The 23587-nt window shown below is 40.7% G+C and overlaps 3 protein-coding genes across 3 annotated transcripts; all 3 read left to right on the plus strand.

Annotated features, from left to right (window-relative positions):
* The first annotated feature begins 12714 nt into the window (after positions 1-12714).
* Positions 12715-13569, plus strand: LOC149385187 (uncharacterized). The gene has a single exon (XM_089626264.1). The coding sequence runs from the start codon at positions 12715-12717 to the stop codon at positions 13567-13569; it is 855 nt and encodes a 284-aa protein (XP_089482390.1).
* A 1879-nt stretch (positions 13570-15448) lies between these two features.
* LOC149385188 (uncharacterized) lies at positions 15449-17321 on the plus strand. Its single transcript, XM_089626265.1, has 3 exons — positions 15449-16397; positions 16503-16520; positions 17200-17321. The coding sequence occupies exons 1-3, from the start codon at positions 15449-15451 to the stop codon at positions 17319-17321; spliced, it is 1089 nt and encodes a 362-aa protein (XP_089482391.1).
* Positions 17322-22093: 4772 nt separating this feature from the next.
* Positions 22094-22951, plus strand: LOC149385189 (putative germin-like protein 2-1). Its single transcript, XM_089625217.1, has 2 exons — positions 22094-22205; positions 22416-22951. Exons 1-2 carry the CDS (start codon positions 22094-22096, stop codon positions 22949-22951), a joined length of 648 nt encoding a protein of 215 aa, XP_089481343.1.
* Positions 22952-23587: the final 636 nt, after the last annotated feature.

The raw sequence follows: 23587 nt of genomic DNA on the forward strand, positions 1-23587 counted from the left end.
TGTTAACTAAACGACCACATTTTAGTTAAGCGGAAGTCATTAATTAGTTAATATTATTCACTTTCAAATATATTGTATTCATTTCCTCAATTACAAAATAAGAAAAACTCATCAAAAACTTTATCTTCTTCTTTGCGTCTTTCTCTCTGGATCTCTCTATATGTTCTTCATTCGTTGTAAAAATTCGAATGTAGTACGCGATGTAATTGATTCCTCTCCGAGTCTAATTTCGATGAGTAGGTAGGATATCATGGATTGCCCTTCACGTAAAAAATTTAAACCTTTGAGGGTCTTGACATTCAAAGCCCCTTCCACTAATGGTTCCAAATGAAAATTCCTCTGAGCATCTCCCAATACCTGTAGAAATTTAGAGAGAAAATATGGAGAAATGATTTTCTACTTGTAGTAATATGAGAGGATAGAGCTTCCATTTATATATGGAGAAGACAACATAAATAAATATATTGTTACATGGAAATGTAAAAAACCTATCTTGGAATACACAATCTATGGGAATATATATGTGCAACTTTCAAGGAGACATTGCAACTTCCAAGGTGACATTGAGACTTATGAACTTATTTTTATCACTCCTCCTCAAGCTTGATTGTAAATGTTGAAAAGATCAAGCTTGCTACATTGTTTGGAGAAGCTAGCCCGATGGATAGACATGGTGAGAATGTCGGCCACTTAATGTCGGGTTGGAATGTACTCCATCTGGATAATCTTCGAATATATCTTCTCATTGATAAAGTGACGATCGATCTCCGTGTGCTTAGTTTGGTCATGATGAACTGGATTTTTTGCAATACTTAAAGTAGCTTGGTTGTCACATAGAAGCTTAACTGGACCTTTGAGCTTAATCTTGAGATCGTTCAACATCCGTCTTAACCATAGACCTTTGCACACTCCATTAGCCAATTATATGAGCTCAACTTCTACACTACTCTGGGCAACCACAGTTTGTTTCTTGCTCCGCCATGTGACGAGATTACCCCAAACATAGATACACATGCTAGATGTAGATTTTAATTATAAACTAACCCCACCCAATCTGCATCTATGAAGACTTCAACATCTCGAATACTTCGTTGTTTGAACAATAGACCTGTTCCTGAGGCAAATTTGAGGTATTGAAGAATTCGCATGACGACTTCCATATTGGCCTTTGAGTGGTTATTCATGAATCTGCTAACAATGCTCACTAAGAATGCGATGTCAGGTCGAGTGTGAGTGAGATATATGAGTTTTTTTTTCCACGAGTTGCTGGAATCTTTCTTTGTTGTTGACGACTTCGGTGGTCCGAGCTGCGAGCTTGATGTTCGGATCCATGGGAGTATAAGCTGGTTTGCAATCGAGCATCCATTTTCTTTAAGGAGGTCAAGAGTGTATTTACGCTACGATACAAAGATACCTTTCTCAGACTGAGCTACCTCCATGCCAAGAATATATCGCAAGCCTCCAAGATCCTTTACTTCGAATTCAAATGACATGGTCTGCTTAATATTTCTATTTCTTCGAGATCGTCTCTAGTTATGACTACGTCGTCAACATATACACTCAGGATTGAGTGTTTTTCTTGGTCATAGATTTTTTAGAACAACGTATGATCTACTTGAATTTGCGAGTAGTTGCATTGTTTGAGGACGCGAGTAAACTTTCTTATCGAAGCGCGAGGAGACTGCTTCAGCCCTACAGACTTTGTTGGCAGCTTGATCATTTTTGAAGTCCGGTGGAATTTGCATGTAGACTTTTTTCTTCCAGTTCACCATTCAGGAAGACATTCTTCACATCGAGTTGGAACATAGGCCAATTTAAGTTGGTAGCTAGTGAGAGAAGAACTCTGATGGTGTTGAATTTTGCTACCGGTGCGAATGTCTCCTGGTAATTGATGTCATATGCCTGAGTCTACCCAGAGACACGTCGAGTCTTGAGCCTCTCCACGATGTCATCCGGATTGTGTTTGATGGGGAATAACCATCTTCATCCAACAGTTCGCTTCCCGGGTGGCAGGTTGGTGATCTCCCATGTGTCATTTTTTCGAGAGCTTAGATTTCTGCCTAAGTTTGCAGCTCGCCAAGCTAGAATCTGGAGAGCTTCTTTGACGGAGCTTGGCACTTTTTCTTGGTCCATTCTTGTCACATAGGCTTGATAGCTCGCCAATAGATTTTCGTAGTGCACATAATCTTCAATCTTGTATGGGCCATATATATGACCGATCGAGTAGGTTTTCTCAAGAGAATAGATAAGTCTGAGGGAGAAGAGCTATTATCTCGTTCAGTGTTTTCGATGTCCAAGGCGGGAGAGACTTTATGGATGCGAACTTGTGCCTGACTCTGGGTGAGGTTTGGGCTACAACGTAGAATTTGGAGAGCTTCTTTGATGGAGCTTGGCACTTTTTCTTGGTTCATACTTGTCACATAGGCTTGATAGTTCGCCGATATATTTTCGTAGTGCACATAATCTTCAATCTTGTATGGGCCATATATATGACAACGTAGGTTTTCTCAAGAGAATAGGTAAGTCTGAGGGAGAAGAGCTATTATCTCGTTCAGTGTTTTCGATGTCCAAGACGGGAGAGACTATATGGATGCGAGCTTGTGCCTGACTCTGGGTGAGTTGGAGTCTGAGTGTTCTGAGCTCGGATTTATTTGAGATGAACTTGGAATGCTGGACATAGGAGTAGTGCTTGGAACTACTGGGTTGGAGCTCGGAGCTGATATCGAGCTAAAGTCCAGATTAATGATCAGTTAATTGGACGAGTAGAATTGGAGAAGCAATGACTTAGCTCATGGAATATAACATCCATAGATACTCTAAATTTCCGAGATGTGGGTTCATAGCACTTAAATCCCTTCTGAGTTGCTGAGTAACCAAGGAAAATACATTTCATTGATTTTTGCTCGAGTTTTCCTTGATGATATGTATGAGTAAAAACGGAGCACCTAAACACTTTTGGTGGGAGTGTGGATATGATTCGTGTTTGAGGATATTTGTCAAGGAGAACATGGGTTAGAATTCTGAAGCTGAGGACCCGAGATGGAATTCGATTTATGAGGTAGGTAGGTGTGAATACTGCTTCTCCCTAGATGTGGGATGTGTTGTCAATGGTGCCCACAAGAAGAGTAGTAGTGTCTATTTATGTACATTTGATGTCATATAGTCTTACGAAGACTCTTGCTTGTAATTGCTTATTCATTAATAATAAAGTTGAAACGTTCATTCATTCTTTCTTTGTTTGAAGCTTTATGATAAAACCTTAGTCTTTTAGTCCATAAACAAACTTAACAACTTACGAAGAGACAAATGTAGATTTGCATGAACAAACTCTTCGTAGTTTGCTTAAAACGATATATTCGCAATCTTAGGGTCAAAGGACTATTGACCTCAGTATGATTGTTAGAAGAATCTATGATGTCTGGTTATGAGGCATTGAGAGTTGGGGACTCTATAGTTCTTCTAGGTATCTTCCGAAGGTACTGAATTGACCAGTGCACTTCTAGAGACAATATAAGAACAAACCATTTAACCTCTTATGTCTCGAAGTCACTATGTATGAATTGCATCATGCTTACCTTAATCCTGAAATGAGACATGCCATTTCACACCTTAGTATTCTCATTTGAGAAAGTCAAAGTTCGGACTCACTATGTGATTCCGAACAAGGCCTATTGGTGAAGTACTAAGTTGTGAGTCTGTCATGAGTAACTTTGTGAAGTTCTCATAGATATGGAATTCATGTACAAGATTGCTGAAATGCAATGTATGTCACCTCATGCTTTGTTCCTTGGAGTGTGAATAAATGAACTGGCCAGTGTCCAAATTGAGTCCTGACTCTTTTGGATGAAACAATGTGACTTGTTAGCTCCTCGTCAATACATTGTTTCTAACTTATTCACAAGCGACAAATGAGTTGAGGAAATAACAGCTAGAAGGGTAAAATGGTAATTTAGTAAATCCCGACTAGCTGATGACATTCATGAAGGGTAAACATAGATAATATTCAGTGGATCCGCTCATTATAATTAGGTCGAATTCTTGAGTAGAAAACAATTTCATTTGAACCGAGAGATTTTCAGTGTCAGCTCTTTAGTGGAGTCAGTTGGCATTAAGCTAAACTTGGAAAAAGTTTGTGAACTTTTGAGTCCAAGTGTTTAGCTCAAGCTTTGTTCATTTGGGTCCATGAGGTCACTGTCACGAATCACATCGATAGGAATAGTTAAACTGGAAGCTAAGTCAAAACAAGAACGAAAATTGTCGAAAGGGTATTTTTGTCTTTTGAGACAAAGGATGAAATGAATGTCAATAAATTTTTGACAAGGTCATTTTATGACATGTTTCACTCGGCCATGACTTGATCATTGGGCCTTGTGATTTAATTTCATTTCATAAGAATTTTATTGAAAATTCTTATTGGGCCTTTTTCATGTTGTCATGAACAAATGGAAAAGCTTCTAGAAGCCTTTTCTAGAAGGCTATAGGCGCCCAACATACCCAAGAGATAGAGAGAATATTTTGTGCATAAATGTATGAAGATACTTGCCAAAAGAAAAAGAGGAAACAAATTTCCTCTAAGGGAAACAAGAGGTAGGCACCCAAGTTGAGAAAGAAGCAAGGCAAGGAACAAAAAAGGAAACAAATCCAAGGCTTAATGAAGCCTACCTTGGCCGAGTGCATCATAGAGGAAAAGAGGAAATTGGCTCATGAATATGTGATATTCTATAGAAGAGGAAACTACCTTATTGAAGGTGAGACCTCTCCTATAAATAGGAGCCTCATTCTTCTCATTTTTCTCATTCCACATAAGTTAGAGATTGAGAGCTTCTCTCTCTAGAACTTGTGGTTGCCGCCCCTTTTCTCTCTCTCTCTCTAAGTTTATTTTCGATTTTTCTTGTCTTGGCACCTAGGTCCTCACTCGACCTAGTGTTTAGCTCTGCGACTTCGAGACTCATTCTTAAGTCGTAGTGTTTAAAAGTGCCCACTCACTGATTCCTTCTTTTCGAGTGATTTAGTGATAGAAACTTTCGTGGTTGCTCGAGGTGCCGAGGAAAGAAAGAGAGACGTGCTGCGAGGGGAGACGAGCGTTGCAAACTTTCCACAAGCTTCTTCAAAGTTCAAGCTTCAAGAAAGGTTAGTAAACTTCTAGCTCATATTGGTTTTTAATTACATGTACTTGCACTTTTCTAGGTTAGTAAAAACTGTTTTACTTGTAAAAGAAAATTTTTAAAATTCCGCCGCTTACCGAAGCGTTAATTATTTTCTCAAACCCTAGATCGATTCCAACAGGATGGAACATTTGAGGAGTAGATGATGGCTCGAGCGACCTCAAGAAGATGTCAGTTTTTCGCTCAGCTATCCCATTTTATTGAGGGATATGGACACACGAGCTGGAATGAACTATGCCTTGGGTTTTGGAAAATGTTCCGAGCTCCGAGTTGAAGTGATCTCGTGGATTATCAATGTTAACAATCTGAATGGAGGTGTCGAGCTGAGTTTGATGGTCTTGTGGAAATATTTGAATAGCTCGGTTGTTTCCGACTCGTGTTTCATTAGGTATACTCAACTTAGTCTCGTGTGGTCATCTATAAAGAGAAAAAACCACCGAGCTCCAGTAATGTTTGGAATTTTTTAGGGTCCCCAGACATCACTATGTATTGTTGCAAAAGGACGAAATGGTATGTATGAATTAGGATAATACGAGCGACGAGTATGTTTATTGAGCTGGCATATTTATTGAGAAATATAGAAGGAAACATTCTTTTGAGATACATGAAACTTGGATGTCCTAATCTAAGATGGTTTGGCACGACTTCTTTGTGTGGAGATGGAGATTGGGCCATTTGACATAGGTGGGTCACATTGGATGGATTGGTCTTGAAGATGTAGAGTCCAGGACTCAGCTCGGCATTACTAATCTTTCTCTCTGAACTCTGGTCCTGAAACACACTAGTGCTTTCATCAAATATATCTCGACACCAAGGATCCTTGTTAAACTTGTGCACGGACAATAAATTGCAGTGTAGTTGAGGCATTAAAACATCGAATCCGGCTTTTGAGGACTCTAAAATGATCACAGTTCCTATGCCAACGACTTTGAATTTGGATCCATAGGCAATGGTGAACGATATGTTTCTATCACACATAGAATATTTCGTGAACAAATTTCGATTACCAGTCATGTGATCCGAGGCCCCTGAGTCGACAATCCATGCATATGAATTTTCAGAGCTTACATGGCGAGAAGAGTTACCTCATTGCCACAGTATTCCCGATCGAGCTTTCTCCTCCGAGTTGAGCTTGTTGGATGAGTTACTGGAAGATTGCGAGCTAGTCATTATTGAATGGAGACACATTCAAGGTGGAAGTAGATGCAGCGGAGATCGTGGATACTAAATTTCTGTTTGAGTTTGGATCTTTGGTATCACGAGCTGACTTCAAGTTTCATGGTTTCCTATTGTAATGTATAAACTTTTGTAACCGCTCGACTTGTGAATTTGAATAAAATGGACGAGTTTTAATTCAAATTCTTGTTGCATATGAAACGTCCTTAAATTTTAAATATCTTGGAATATGATAATATTTAAGGTCGATGAAATTTCGGAATGAGAATATTCGAGTAATCCAATATTATTATTCGAAACATACTCGGAGATTTAAAAATCTCAAGAGTAAAAATAAATTCCGGAATCCGTTAAATATATTCAAGATAACAGGAAATAATAATAATTTTCTCGGTTATTTTTCAAGATTATTTTTAATTAATTAAGGACAGAATTGTGAGAGTTTATTTTAAAAGGACCTATGTGCAACATTTTGAAGGACGAGATTGAAAGAAAAAGAGGAAAAGGGGGTCGTTTTAAGAGAATTGTGGAAATATTTGAGTGGGCCACCTGTGCACGCGTGGCGTAGCGTGAGAGTGCCACTTAGCCTCTTAAGCCACTCATCCTCTCTCTTTCGCTGCCACCTCACCCGTCCCTCACTCTCTCTATTTCTCATTCTCGGTCTCTCTCTACTTCTCTTCTTCTTCCTCACGTTGCTCGGCCAAAAGAACCAGACAAGAAAAAAAAAGAAACAACACCGAGCTCCATCTTCACCCGTCACCGAGCCTCATCATCACCGCCATCCTCTCTCTCTCACTCTTCTCCTTCCTTTCTTCTTCGCACGCCATCAAGCCACCGAGCCACGTAGCCGCGCGTCCACGCCGAGGAAGCACTCCGCCGTGAGCTCGCCGTGACCACCGCCCGAGGAAGAGACGCCGGGAAAGAGTGTTAGCACGCCGAGGAGTCCAAATTCACGAGAAACTTGGTAAGGAAATCAAACCCGAATGGATTTGTTTGAAGCTAGGGTTCATGAGATTTTTTTGGGGTTTTTGATTTCCGAGTGAAATCTGAGAAATTGATTGAGTTGAGTTGTTCTTTGAGCTCGAGTTTTGATGTTGATGACTTGAGTTTGTCAATTGATTTCGGATTTCTTGTTTTGGACTCAATTTGGCCGAAAATCATGATGAACTAGGTTTGGATTTGGGGCTTTTGATCTCTGCGTGTTTAGTAATGATCTTGAGTTGTTTCTCAGTTTGTTTAAAGCTTGGGTGATGATTAGAGGGCCTGTTTTAATTTTATGAGAATTTTTGGATGAATTTTCATTGAAATTGTTATCTTGGCTGTGTGAAATTTTTTTTATGAGTTTTGATTTGGATTTCTGTTTAATGATGGATTGAGGCTGTGAAGTTGTGAATTCTGGATACTTGGACGTTATTTGTTGACCCTGGATTATGGTTTGAAAGTGTTGTCTTGGTTAAGTTGTTGGTTGGCCGTGTGTTGTTGTGACCGTGTGTTGTTGTTGGCTGAATGATTCATTTTGATGTTTGGCCGTGAGCTATGGTTTTGGCTGTTTCGGTCTGTTTGTATTATGGGTTTTTTTCTGAGCCTCGGGAGTTTCGTGGTCAACATTGTGTTGAGTTCGTTTGATTTGGTTATGGGTTCGGGTTTTGAATTGTGATATCGGGATTTGGATTGTGAAACTGATAAGAGTTGGAATTTAAGATATTAACTCGTTATCGGGTTCCAGGTTTGAATTACAGATCTTGACGGACGAACGGGAACCAGACGAGTCAAGAGCGACGAGATCAGTTTCTGAAGATATCAAGTGGAAGAGTTATCGAAATAAAGCTCGATTAACTCGTGAGTTTTAAATCGCTTATAGCGTTTAAATACTCTTAGATATGTACTCTCAGTATTTAAATAAATAATTTATAAATTATTTATTTAATGATGCTTATGAATTTAATTTAATTATTCGTTTGGAATTCTCGGTTATTTTAATTTCGGATTATTTAATTTATTTAAGACTCATGATTACTCGTTGAACATTATTTCGTATCAGTCTCGATACGAGAATACGTGAGTCTTGAATAAACTTCCGAAAAACCGAGGAATAATAAATTAAATTCCTGATTTTCGAACCAACTCTAATCCCGACAACGAACCCTATCCTCTTCAAGTAAACTCGAATCCATTAACTAATAGATGTTCGACTCCGGATGCTAGTTCTCTTGACGTTCGACAAGTGCCAAGTGTCTCGAGGAACGTGTGAAGCAAGACACCTTCAGGAATCGTCAAGCTTTCTGTCGAACAATTCCGGGTAAGTGTGGAGACATAAGTCAACTACTTACCAAGGGTATAACCCTGTTTGTTTGTGCATTTGCTTGCTAGTAAACAAGAGTAGGTAAAAGCCTAAAAATGAATAAACTCGAAAGTTAAGGCTTCGGCCACTCTTGCTTGAAAACTTAGCTCGGGTTCGCCCGTTAGGTTCAAACGCTAACTTGAACCAACCTTGTTTGCTTTGTGTGCGGTTAGACTTCTCTTCTAACTCTAGGAAGTAGGTTAGAATCGAGAGGACGGAAGAGCGATAGACTCTCAAATTCAATCGAGAGTAGAGAGTTCGAAAGTCATATTTCGAGCTTTCAACTTAAAACACTAAACGAGCTTCAAAGGGAAACAATGATTTCTTTCGGGGTTTATCCCGTCACGCTCTTCCGTATATAAGTTTAACGTGTACGCTGCTAGCTGCAGTGTACCCAAACTTTAAACTCGTGTCGGTGGTACTCACAAGTCCCTGACTTGTGCTTGGCGGGCCATGCCGGTCCGTGCGCCGAGTACTCGAAGCAATGGGTGAAGGTCGCGCATTGCGAGCTCATTGCTAGCTGGAAGACTCACCGGAAGCTGCCTTGAGCACACCGAGGCGTAGTGGGTGAAGGTCGCGGTTCGCGAGCTCACTATGCCAGAGACCAGTGGCGCTGACGTCATGATGAAAGAAGTACCACTAGTGGATCCCAGACATGTGTTAAAACTTAGATCAGTTGACGACTGCTGCTCGAAGTCTGAAACTGGTCTCTAGTCGGACCGGAGGTTATAGCAGTGAGGAGTGTATAACCTTGCGGGACGGCTAGTATTCTAGGATGCGCGCTCATTAGTCACTTGTAGGTGATAGCTGCATCCTGCATTCTTGTTTGCTTGTTCGCACGTCACATGCTTTGCATTAGCTGCTTTTCTTTCATAGGCTAGACTCCCGCTTACTGACTCATTCGACTCATAGTTTTATGTCCCTTGGTAATGTAGATAAGGGCAAGGCGGCAATGTACCGAGAAGGAAACTGAGACGGGACGCGTATCTCTTGACCTACGGGCTATGGGTTCTGGCTCGGGAAGTAGTCCTCTATATATATAATGTTTTGAATAATATCGACTCTTCCTTAAATAATATCCCGTGTATATATGTAAAGTCGGGAGCTTCTATGTACATATATATGTATGTATAAGGGTCGATATACGACTTCTAGATCTGAAAGAAAAACGAAAAATTTCCCAAGATTTCCGATAACCACTTTTGTTGTAAACGTTTCCGCACTTTTAATAATATTGTATTTCGTATATTATATGTTTCATAAATTATATATTTACTTTAAATGTCTTGTTTACATTTCATTATTCATATATGATATGCTCCCGCTACGTGATGTTGGTTTCGTCGAGTCGCGGCTTGCGGGCGAGGTGACGACGCTCGCGGGTCGTGACACCTATGGAGTTTCCAGTATGATTCTCGAGTATGACCAGGTCGTATGGTCGCAGTAAGGCCTGGCTTTACATGGTTTGTTGTCTACGGAAACTCGATTGCTAGGCTTTCGTCACAAGTGATGAGAGCTGACGAGTCTGAGCTCTGATTGACTTGATTTCCTCCAAGCATGGTTTTCTTCCTACTTTTTTCATGTCTGACCGCCAAGAAGGCTTCTCGGAGAGATGGTAGTGGTTTTATACTGAGGATACAATCTCAGACTTCATCCGAGTCCTTGTTGAGTCTGGATAACAGCTTGAATACATGTTTGGTCTCCACGATTCTACGGTGGAGCTTTGCGTCTTCAGGGTAGGTCCACTGGTGGTGTTCGTAGAGATTGATCTTCTGCCATAGATGAGTGAGCGAGTTGAAGAGTGACAAACATCTCTTCTTGATTTAAGTCGTGAAGAGTGCTCTACGTCTCAAATAGCAAAATTCTGAGTTGGAGAAGATTTGGTTGTATTGAGGGCAAATGAGTTTTCAAAGGTGTTCATGGTGATTGAGTTTCTGAGCTCTGATACCATGTAGACATCCAGAGAACAAAAAATTGAAAAATGATTTTCTATCTGTTGTATTGATATGAAAGGAGAACTTCTATTTATACATGGAGAAGACAATATAAATAAATATCTTTTTACATTAAAAATATAAAAAAAAAACTATCTAGTAAATATACAATTTATGGAAGATAAATGTGTAACTTTCAAATAGACATTACAACAGTGACGTAGATCGCTCTCTATTCCCTATAGATGAGCCCTTCCTCCTGGACCACTCTTCGTGAGACTCTGTAACTGATCATGGACTTTGAACAAGACCTTGGTCATGATGATGATATTGACTCTCTTGCTGATCTCGCTGACGGACTGAATATGGACGACGGCGACTGGGATGACGACGCGAGTGCTGGCGACGATCTCTCCGCGATCAACCGCTTGAAAGCTGCGGTGGTCGGAAAATTCATGGCACCGAAAATCGGTACTGCGAAGCTGGCGATCTCTATTCTCAGCAGATTGTGGTGGAGTAAGACCGGTTGGAAATCAAAACTCTTGGATAAAAGAGACGGCTGCTTCTTCATCGGTATTGAATTCTCGAGCCCCGAGGTGGCGGATCGAATGATAAAGAAAGGTCCTTGGTGCTTTTCTGGAGGACTAATTCTTCCGGAGAATTGGCCAGACTCCCAAGACTGGAGGGATTGCAAATTCTCGTCCATGGATCTATGGGTTAGGGTGTACGGAATCCCGATCCAGGCCCGTACGGAGAAAAATTTGACCCGCCTTGCCTCGGCGGGGGGGAATATCTCACTCTTCAAATGGGACCCGGATTTCCGCTCGGTTCTCAGAGATTTCTTTCGATTCAAACTGACGGTGGACCTCTCCAAACCACTCTTCCCGGGGCGTTTTATTCCGGTGGCGGGCAAACCCATGTGGGTGGCGTTCAAATATGAGAAGCTCCATTTCCTCTGCTTTGGGTGTGGTCACTTTGGCCATGACCAATCTTCGTGCCGGAAGCCTGTGTTGATGACGACGGAGCCTGGTGGTGGTGAACGCCAGGTCCTCGGTGCCTGGCTTCGTTCTGAAGAAACTCGGATTTCTTGCTTTGACGGTGGCTGGCGAGCGGAGTCTGACCCGATTCCGAGAGAGAAACCGAGTAAAAAATCAGCGGCGGAGGAATCGGGATCTCAATCAAATCCCGTTGGAGCAAATCCTGGAGAGAATCTCGGAGTTCCTAGCTGGAAGGAGCACGCAAAAGGAAATTTGACTTCAGACGCAGTTGGCTCTAAAATACCATGTGAGGTGCACGTGAGGAGGACTAACGAGAGGCCTGAGGATTTGCCTTTGGAAAATAGTCCTCTTGGGCTCAACAGTCAAAGGCCCACTTCTGAAAAATCAAGGAGACTCTACTGGGCCACATGGAAATACCTTGGGCTGCTCTTCTCTCCAGGGGCATGCGCTGACCAAGGGGTCTGAAATAATCGTGGCCAATCCTTCAACAAAGAAACGCAATACCTCAGCCTTGAGAAACAGGGATTCCGACGAAGATCCCATAAACTCTCTCCCAAATAATGGTGTTAGACTATCGACGGTGAAGAACTCAGCCAGGCGGGGCGAACGTTCTCAAGGATACAACCTTCGCAATTCTTTTCTGGCTCTTACTAGTGGAGATGGAAATGACTCGTCTATGGAGATGGTGGAGACAAACATCAACAACAACAGCAAGGGCCAAAGCGTTTGGGTGGAGGAAATTCGAGGAAAAATTACGAATGCGGAGCGGGATTCCACTCCGGGATCGGCGGGAGCTGGCGATGACGGCCAGACCCGCCGAGGCCAATGAATCTCATCGCTTGGAACGCCCGGGACTTGGCAATCCCGGTGCGTTCAACGACCTACAGCGCCTAGTCAGGAATGAAAACCCTGACCTTTTATTTATTTCAGAATCTCGTCTTTTTTCTTTTCAATGTTCGTTTTGGAAATTTGTACTAGGCTTTGACGGTTTATTTGTTGTGGATTGTATTGGCCGGAAAAGAGGGCTATTATTATTTTGGAAAAATAACATCGATGTTACTATTCGTTCTTACTCACCAGGGCACATAGATGCATGGGTAATGTCTAAAGGAGTCTCGTGGCGATTCACCGGCTTCTACGGTGATCCCCGTCCGAAGAACCGAAAATTTTCATGGAGCCTCCTCCAACGTCTTGCTGGTATGCATAGAGGACAGGACCAAGCGTGGTTAGTTGGAGGGGACTGGAACGAGATTCTAGTGACTGATGAAAGGGAGAGAGGTTTGGCTAAACAATGGCTGGACATGAACAACTTTGGCCGAGCTCTTCACGATGCGGATATCCATGATCTTGGATATGTCGGGGAGAAATTCACGTGGACCAACAACCAACTAAGACCGAGCTTTATCCAGCAGAGGCTGGACAGGTTCCGCGGAAACGATGAGTGGTTAAGAATTTTCCCGAAGTCCAAGGTTTATAACCTAGCCTATCACGGGTCCGACCACAGACCGATTTGTTTACGAACTCACTCTGCGGCGTCACCAGCTATCAACACACGACATACAAGAGCGCAAAGAAGGTTCCATTTTGAGGAAAAGTGGATACATGATCAAGAGTGTCAAAATATAATAGAAGAAAATTGGTTACAAGTAGCCGGGCCTTCACCAGAGTTTTTGGCTTTGGATTTGTCGTTAATAAGCACCTGTCTCAACAAATGGGGTCGCTCCAAGTTTGGAAACCTCCCAAAACAGATCAAAAGATTGAGGGTCGAGATTGAGGAGGCGAGAAAAGATGAGTGCCACGGAACAAGGATGAAGGATATAGCTGTGATGAACGCTAGACTTGAAAAACTCTTGTCTGCGGAGGAACTCCACTGGAAACAACGTGGCCGAGCAAACTGGCTAGCACATGGCGACAAGAACACAAAATTCTTCCATGCACAAGCTAATCAGCGTTGACGAATCAATAAGGTCAGCGAGATCATTGATGAACATGGGAACAAACACTCGTCCAATAAGGATATCTCAAATGCTTTTATTTCTTTCTTTCGAGGGATCTTTGAAAGTACGTCCCCATCAATGGAAGATTTAATCTGTGTGTTAAATTCTGATTTCACTCAAGTATCAGAGGCTGCAAGAGATTCAATGGAAGCTGATTTTACCAGGAAAGACGTGGAAGAGGCTCTTTTTGGAATGCACCCCACTAAGGCCCCGGGACCGGATGGGATGCCTGCGCTATTTTTTCAGAAATATTGGGGTCTTGTGGGTGATCGTGTCTCGAAGGCGTGCTTGGAGATCCTGAATAATGGGGCTACGATTGAGGAATGGAACCGCACGATTATTTCCCTTATACCGAAGGTAGAGAATGCGACCAAGGTTAAGGAGTTTAGACCTATTGCCCTATGTAACGTCCTTTACAAGGTGGTCTCAAAGGCCTTGGCTAACAGGCTAAATCCTTTTCTCAATGAGGTTATCGGAATCAGAGTGCATTCATTGCTGGACGACAAATCAGCGATAACATTATGTTGGGTTTTGAGTGTAACCACTGGATGCGAGCACGAAAATCCGGAAAGATTGGTTATTGTGCGCTAAAACTCGATATGAGTAAGGCGTATGACCGGATTGAGTGGTTTTTTTAAAGGGTATTATGGAAAGAATGGGCTTTGGGCCTCGATGGATAGGACGAGTCATGGATTGTGTTTCGACGGTTAGCCTCTCGGTGCTTGTTAATGGCCAGATTTCCGAGTCTTTTAAGCCTTCTAGAGGGATCCGACAAGGGGACCCTCTCTCCCCGTATTTATTCATACTTTGCGCTCAAGCATTCTCAGTGCTAATCCATGGACAATGTCGAATGGGTAATATTTGCGGAGTGAAGATCTCTCGGAATAGTCCAACAATCTCGCACTTGTTTTTCGCAGATGGCAGCCTAGTCTTTTTTCGGGCCATTGAAGAAGATTGTCGTAGCTTACTATGGTGCATTGAGACGTACTCAAAAGGTTCAGGGCAGATTGTAAATTTTGATAAATCCGGCGTTACCTTCTCTCCGAACACAGCTCGGGAGACATGCGACCTCATCCAACAAATGCTCAATATCCCGACCACTACTGGTATTGATCTCTATCTTGGCCTCCCGACGTTCAGCCTTCGCTCCAAGATAACCCTATTCGGGTTCCTCAGGTCGAGAGCTCTTAGACGTCTCCACGGTTGGGGAAATAAATGCTTCTCTGCTGGAGGGAAAGAAACTCTGATAAAGTCCGTAATTCAGTCCATTCCGACGCATACTATGGGTTCTTTCAAAATTCCGGCTGGAATATGTGACGCTATTGAGGATTTATGCGCAGAATTCTGGTGGGGCTCGACGGGTGACAAGAAGAAAATGCACTGGGCCAAATGGGATTACATGTGCCGCTCTAAAGCTGATGGTGGGATGGGCTTTCGACGCCTTCGAGAGTTCAATCAAGCACTTCTTGCCAAGCAAGTCTGGCGTCTGGCAACAAATCCAAATTCCTTGGCTGCTCGGGTACTGGGGGGAAAATATTTTCCGGAGAGTAGTATTCTTTCCGCAGGACCAAAGGCGGGAAGTTCTTTCATCTGGCAAAGTCTCGTTTGGGGCAAAGACCTCGTCGACAAATGATGGAGATGGCGAGTAGGCTCGGGGCGATGAATCTCCATCTATTACGACAGATGGATTCCTTCGCCCTCGAGCTATAAAGTCCAGTCCCCACAAAGACTCCCTTTGGATTCTAAAGTCAGTGATCTGCTGCTTAGCTCCGGTGCGTGGAATACTCACAAAATCAAAGAGAACTTCCTCCCTTTTGAAGCCGATCTGATAATCGCAATGCCTAGACCTCTTTCTGATGTACCAGATCGAATTGTGTGGCACCACGGCCCTAAAGGAATGTATACGGTGAAGAACAGATACCATATAGCGACTCAAAACATTGCCTCGCCCTCGAGTTCAAGTTCAAGCGGCAACCGGGACAAGTGGCTCAAGATTTGGAATCTTAAAACCCCACTGAAGATCCGAACCTTCTTGTGGAGAGAGTGTAAAGACATTATCCCCACCAATGGGAATCTGGAGACTTACCACGTGCCCGTGGACCCCCACTGTAATTTTTGCGGAGCAGTGGTGGAGACTTCTGCTCACGCGCTTATTTTTTGCCCGCTGATCGAGGTGGCGTGGCGAAACTCACCATTTGAACGTCTCTTGGAAACGCATCACCAACGGGTTTTTCGGGACATTATCTTTGAGCTCGAGGTAAATCTTTCTCACAGTGACTTCGACATTCTAGCAGCGATGGTGTGGGAAATTTGGAACTTTCGGAACAAGGTGATTCATGAGGCGAGGAACTCGAAGTTTTCTGAGATCTTCGAGAGAACTGTGACACTTGTTGAAGATTATAAATTGTTTAGCACCCCCACAACGCTTCCTGTAACCGCCAATGACAATGAAAAGTGGCAGCCTCCCTTCAGGTCACCGTGGAAACTGAATGTGGACGCTGCCTTCAGGACTACTAGCAGGACGACGGGTATCGGAGGCTGTGTCCGAGATCATCACGGTGCTTTTGTGGCATGCTTCAGCAAAGTCTGTACACAAACATGTTCAGTCCTTGCGGCGGAACTCACGGCGATACGGGATGGACTCATTTTTGCAAGTCGTTTTGGTTATGAGCCATGTGAGATTGAATCGGACTCGAAGACGGCGGTGACAATTCTCAACGGCAACAACACTCTAAACCTGGAGGAAGGATTCATTGTGGATGACATTAGGAGACTAAATGATTGTAGTAATTTTTCTTTTAGTTTTATTAAGAGAAAAGGGAATTATGTAGTTCATGCTCTTGCCACTGTAGGTTTTAACTGGATATCATGTTTCATAATGTTACACGCAGTGCTCAGTGACATAATAGGTAAGACTAGGTCACTAGAAATATTCAAGTATTCATGCACTACTTCAAATAAATAAAAAAGTGACGACCTTGTTGAATAAATATAGATATAGATATAAATATGATATAGTAGGATGTTTTGCGTTCATTATTTTTTACACGTATTGTCTTGATTCTTCCCATACGCAATTTTTATTTATTTTATTTTATTTTATTTTTATTTTTATTATTATTATTATTATTTTTTTCTGAATTCCCAGCCTTATTTCAACAGCCGACTTTATAATCTAAATGCAGAAAAGTATTTCTTGGTTATTTTTTCTTTTGATATATGAATTGTTTTTCAATTTAACAAATCATAAGTTTATAACTTTTTTTTTTATTTTATGTTCTATAAAGAGCTCCTCAAAGAGATATATTGATAAAAGCCACGCTACTATATATATAGGCATCCGGTGCGACGAAATGTCACATCTAATGCCAAAATGTCATACCCGAAAGTTCTTCGCTAAATGCTTCGGGTACGACATGTCGCACCTAAAAGTGTCACACATTAGGTGCGACACTTTTTGGTGCGACCCACAGTCGCACCTATATGGCTTCAAAAAATCTCAAAAATGGAGGGAATACGAGTATTAGGTGCGACATGCCTCCAACGTATTAGGTGCGACATGTCGCACCGAATACTCAAATTCCCTAGAAGAAGTTCAAGCTGCTCTGAAATCCAAGGAACTAGAGGCAAAACCAGTGACCAAGACTCAAGCTGAAGGCCTCAACGTCAAGGGAAAGTGGGACAAGAAGAAGAACACCAACAACCATTAAAAGAAGAGTCAAAAGGCCAAAGTTGAAGCTGGTGACAAGACTTTCACCTTCAAGTGTTTCCATCGTCATAAAGAAGGACATACCATAAAAAATTGTCCTGAAAGAAATGGTAACACACAAAGGAAGGTCAACTGGCATTGGTTGAGCAAGACCTAGGAGCTGCAGAATTGCTTAATGTCTCCGATCAAGACTCATCAAAAGATTTGATCTTGGACAGTGGATGCACATGCCATATGTGTCCTAGACAAGACTGGTTTGAAGATCTAATCCTAGAAGATGGAGGCACTGTTCTACTTGGAAATAACTTGGCGTGCATGGTTCTTGGACATGGAAATGTCAGGATCAAGATGTACGATGGTGTACACATAATTCTACAAAATGTGAGGTACATTCCTGACTTGAAAATGAATTTAATTTCCTTAGGTACTCTTGATAAGCGAGGATTCTCTTGGAAATATGAAAGAGCAATCCTCGATGTATCAAAAGGAAATTCAATTGTTATTCGAGGCAAATAAAAATATGGTATATACTATCTTATTGAAGAAAGTGTTACTGGAAATGTCATTCATGTTGTCCAAAATGTTTATGAAAAGTCTAAATTGTGGCATTTGAGATTAAGACATGTTAGTGAAAAGGCTATTCTTGAATTGTCTAAACAAGGTCTGTTTGGTACTGATAAGCTTGGTAAGCTTGAGTTTTGTGAGGAATGTGTATTAGGTAAAGCTCACATGTTAAGCTTCAATCAAGCTGTGCACATAACTCAAGAAAGATTTGAGTATATACATTCAGATCTATGGGGGCCATCAAGAGTCAACTCTCATGGTGGTAGTAGCTATTTCATGACAATCATCGATGATTACTCAAGAAGGGCCTGGGTGTATATCATCAAACACAAGAATGAAGCTTTTCAGACTTTCAAGGAATGGAAACTCATGACATAAAACCAAACAGGTTTCAAGGTAAAGAAAAGTAGAACTGATAATGGTCTTGCGTATGTATCAGAAAAGTTCAATCAGTATTGCAGGGAACATGGCATTCAAAGACATTTAACTGTGGCTGGTACTCCATAGCAAAATGGTCTTGCTGAAAGGTAAACTAGGACAGTTTTAGAAGGTAAGATGTATGCTAATCCATGCTAAGTTGCCTAAAACTTTTTGGGCAGAAGCTGTAGCCACTGCATGTGACCTTATTAATAGATGTCCTTCATCAGTTCTGAATTTCAAAACTCCTATGCAAGTATGGACTAACCATATAACTGATTATTCTAGATTGAAAGTGTTTGGTTGTACAACATATGCACATGTTAAACAGGGGAAACTAGATGCAAGGTCTTTGAAGTGCATCTTCATAGGCTATCATATATGAGTAAATGGGTACAAGCTTTGGTGTGTGGAACAAGGACACATAAAGTCTCTAATCAGTAGGGATGTCACTTTCAATGAAAGTGATTTCCTTGGAAGGCAAGCATACAAGGACTTTGGATCTCTAGAAGAAAAAGAAGATCAAGTACCAGATGTCAACGTTGAGGTGGAGATTCAACAAGAAGAAGCACCACAACAAGAACATTAGGAACAAGTCATTGATCAACATGAACAGCTCCCATAGGATCAAGAGCCTGCATATCAACAATAACATGATGATGCTGCTAACCAAGAGCAAGTTGATGAAGGAGTTGATGAAGGCAGATAGAGCTATGTGAATCCCCAGAGCTCCTAATAGGTATGGCTATGCTGACATTATTGCATATGCACTCTCAATAAGTTATGATGTTCTGAATGAATAACACAGGACCTTTAGAGAAGCTGTTCTAGGCAATAATGGTCACTAATGGAAATCTGCTATGCAAGATGAAATTGACTCTTTAAATGAAAATAAAACTTATATCCTAGTTGACAAACCTAAAAATCAGAAACTAGTTGGGTCCAAGTGGATTTTCAAAATTAAATAGGGAGTTTCAGGAGTTGAGAAACCTAGATATAAGGCAAGACTTGTAGGAAAATGTTTTACTCAACAAGAAGGCATAGATTTCCATGAAATTTACTCTCCGGTAGTTAAACACAGATCAATAAGGACTCTCTTAGCTTTTGTTGCTCAAATTGATTTAGAACTTGAACAACTTGATGTTAAAACTGCTTTTTTGTATGGTGATTTGGAAGAAACTATTTTCATGGCTCAGCCAGAAGCTTTTATAAAAAAACGAGAATAAAGTTTGTGTTTTGAAAAAATTATTTATATGGTTTGAAACACTCACCACGGCAGTGGTATTTAAAGTTTGACAGTTTCATGATTTCAAATTGATATAAGAGGAGTTCTTATGATTGGTGTGTTTATCTTAAAAGAGTTTCTGCGAACCAAATGATTTACCTTTTGCTTTATGTTAATGACATGTTAATAATTTGTCATAGCAAGCCTGAGATAGATCAATTGAAAAACAGACTTAGTGATGTTTTTCAAATGAAAGATCTAGACCCTGCTGTGAAAATTCTTGGCATGGAAATCCGGAGAGATAGGATCAATGGGATTCTATGTCGACATCAACATGATTATTTAAACAAAGTGGTTGAAAAATTTGACATGTCTACTTCCAAAAGTGTTCTAACCCTTCTTGCCCAGCATTTTAAGTTGTCTGTTTTACAGAAGCATACAACAAATGAAGAGAAGTTAGAGATGAGTCACATACCTTACTCAAGTACTGTATGAAGTGTCATGTACTCCATGATCTGCACAAGACGTGACTTAGCTCATGTAATTGGTGTGGTGAGTAGGTTCATGGCTGAACCTGGGAAGGAGCATTGGCAAGAAGTAAAATGGATTCTAAGATATCTAAAAGGGACTTTAGATACATGAATCATTCACAGAAGGTGTTGTGAAGAAGATGCTAAAGTGGAAGGGTTTGTTGACTCAGATCAATCAGGTAGGTTGGACACAAGGAAATCTCTCATAGGATTTGTGTTCACTGTGTGTGGTGGAGCAGTGAGTTGAAAATCAAATCTTCCATCAGTAGTGGTCTTATCAACTACAGACGTAGAGTATATGGTCATAACTGAAGCAGTCAAAGAATCCATTTGAATGAAAGGCTTAGTAGCTGAACTGGGAATGCCACATAGTCAAGTCACAATTCATTGTGATAGTCAGAGCGCAATCCATCTCTCAAAGCATCAAGTTTTCCATGAGAGATCGAAGTACATTGATGTGAAGATGCATTTCGTGCGTGACATCATTAACGTTGAGGTAGTGAAGATCCGGAAGATTTTCACAGAAGAGAACCCAGTTGATATGTTAACCAAGACAGTCTCAGGCAATAAGTTTGCTCATTGCTTGAAACTGATCAAGGTTGGAAGTTCAAGGAACTGAGTAAGGCGAGTCCAATCAAGTAGAAGGTTGAAGAATGAATATCAAGGTGGATTGTGAGGTGTTGATTGTATTCTCAACTCTCGGAGTGTATCACAGCCGTTGGATCAAGTTCGTTGGACATCTACACAGATAACTTAAACTCTAAATAAGCCGTGTAAACGTTTTCTCTATGGTTTATAAATAGAGAAATCTTATCCTAGAGTCAGTTAATTGATCATTACAACAGAAGAATATTCCCTCGTCTCCCAAAAATCTCTCTAGAAGAAATTCTCTCAAGAACCCTAGAATTTGAGGATTTTCAGTAGAAGGTTGTAATTGATCAAGAAGATAGTGGATTTGAACTCGTTGCTGGATGTAGATCACATTGATCGAACCAGAGTAAATCTGTGTCTCTTCCAATTATCTGTTTTGTATTCGTCTTTTAGGTTGAAAGTTCTTGGCGTGTGATTCAAGTCTTGTCTGGTTTGATTGAATGAAACAGGGAACAAAACGCAACATATACGATTCCGACTCTCTGGTAATAAAAAGGATAATTTGGAATATAATATAAGGGTGACTATTTTTAAATTAAATGATAGATTGATTATAATTTTAATCACCCCTCAAAAGGAGAAGAGGCTAATCACTTATAAATATCTTTTATAAACCTATTTTCATATTCTATATATAGATATATATATATATATATATATATATGTATATATATGTTGTGTATATATTATATTAACTAAAAGAGGACCTCGTCATCTGAACGGCTCCTAAATTTCTTATAACAAACATTTAACGAACATGGTGTGAAGAACGTTTATCTTTAAATACGGTTTGACTTTATCTTGAAAAGGAGATGGTCAGAACAAAATTTTACTTTGACGTATTTGTGTTTTGTTAGCAAACCAGTTACGTGTTGTAATAGAGCATGTATTGTATCAAACAATAAAGTACTGTCCATTTATTCGGTAGCCGGGACGATTTTATAACATTATATATGACTCTGCTTATATTATAGATATAATCCCAAATCAACTAAAGCATTCAACTTTCGAGTTCAATTGAATGACAATTCTATATTCATGAATATCGAAAATTGCATAAAAATAACTATAGTTGACGAACATTCATATGATGTAATCGTGCAGAAAAAAACAGTAATATAATTTTATTGTATATTTGACCGTGTCTCTTAAACGCAACCAGAAAACGTCAACACACATGTCCAACAAGCTCTCATATATCCTCTTACCCTTGGTTATAAAAGCGGCTTTAAATGGGCTATCATGGACAACACAAAAAAAATCAAGTAAATAAATCAACCATTATTGTAGAATTGCTTGTGACTAGCTATAAGCAAATAAAGGGCATTGGTTAGCTACCAAGAAATTTGACATCATTTGGGTTACCTGATATCAACAGCATATACAATGTCTTCTCATTTCATAAAGCTTGGATTATGTCTCATGATATGTTCCATTGCTTTAGGACATGATCCTTCTCCACTTCAAGATTTTTGCGTCAGAGATACCAACAATCCTGGTACGTCTGCTTTTATTATAAGTGTACTATGTGATTATCGATCTATATTTTTTAAATCGACGCAAATTTTCCACGTCGCATTCTCTCATAAAAACTTTATTTATTTATTTATTTTTTAAAATATCAAATCAGTGTATCGCCTAACGTCTAAATGAATAGTTAATAACGTTACTTGACGCGTCTGATTATGAACTATACAATAATATGCAGTGTTGGTCAACGGGGCGTTGTGCAAGGACCCAAGTCTTGTAAGCGCCGATGACTTCTTCCTGAGCGGGCTTGACGAGCCAGGAAACACATCGAACCCGGTCGGGTCTCGAGTGACTCTGATCAACGTTGACCGGGTCCCGGGGCTCAACACCCTCGGAATCTCTCTAGCGCGGGTCGACTACGCCCCGTGGGGCCTCAACCCGCCCCACACGCACCCGCGGGCCACCGAAATCCTGACCCTCGTCAAAGGCACGCTCCAAGTCGGCTTCATCACTTCCGACCCCGATAACCGCCTCTTCACGAAAATCCTCCACGAGGGTGACGTGTTTGTCTTCCCGCGAGGCCTTGTTCACTTTCAGAGAAACATCGGGGACGGTTATGCACAAGCATTTTCGGGTTTGAGCAGCCAGAACCCCGGTATCAACACGATCGCCAACATAGTTTTCGGGTCTGAGCCAAACATCCCTGCTGATATTCTTGCCGATGCTTTTCAGCTGGATAAGAATGTCGTGTTGGATATTCAGTCGAAGTTCTAGTTACCAGCTTATTCCTGCATTAACAGGTGTTCGTTTTTATGATGTCATTTTCGTAACGTTTTTGTGTGAGGATTCTTTGTATTAGTTGACCTTCTTCCATATTTTTTGGAATTGTTTTTCCTTTCGCCACAGATTAGCTTCTTCATTTTAATTTCTATTTTATTTCGTTATTTTTTTTTTCTCGTATTAAAGAACCATTTGAAACTAATTGATTAATAAAATTGCTAAAATTTTAAGTTTCAACTAAATAACCAATGTAAGTTGTTAGAAAAATAGTCAAAGTTATATCGTGGCATTTGGCGAAGGTATTAAATAAACAAATATCTTAATTTGAATATATCTAAGGTATTTACTAAAATAATTGAGGTATCTACGGTATTTTCTAAAATATTTTCCCGTATTTGCGGTATTTTATAAAATAATAGCGGTATTTACAAAACGTGAAGACATTTGTAAAATATATGCCCAAATCTCACGCGAAAAATATAGTCGATTCTATATAAATCAAGATTCGAAATGCCGTTTTCGACGACGTTTCGAACCACCTGATTTACGAAAAATCAACATGCCGACGAAAAATCGAACGGAAAATTGTGAAAAGGGCAACTGAGATGTCATTTTAAAATGTCGTTTACC

The sequence above is a fragment of the Urtica dioica genome, chromosome 9 (assembly GCF_054948205.1).
Source record: "Urtica dioica subsp. dioica isolate 48M chromosome 9, U.dioica_male_clone48M_v1_H2, whole genome shotgun sequence".
NCBI lineage: Eukaryota > Viridiplantae > Streptophyta > Magnoliopsida > Rosales > Urticaceae > Urtica > Urtica dioica.

Coding starts and splice junctions, on each gene's coding strand:
- LOC149385187 (XM_089626264.1), top strand. CDS start 12,715: ATGTCTAAAGGAGTCTCGTGGCGATTCACCGGCTTCTACGGTGATCCC.
- LOC149385188 (XM_089626265.1), top strand. CDS start 15,449: ATGCCTAGACCTCTTTCTGATGTACCAGATCGAATTGTGTGGCACCAC.
- LOC149385189 (XM_089625217.1), top strand. CDS start 22,094: ATGTCTTCTCATTTCATAAAGCTTGGATTATGTCTCATGATATGTTCC. Junction 22,206..22,415: donor CAGAGATACCAACAATCCTG/GTACGTCTGCTT, acceptor AATAATATGCAG/TGTTGGTCAACGGGGCGTTG.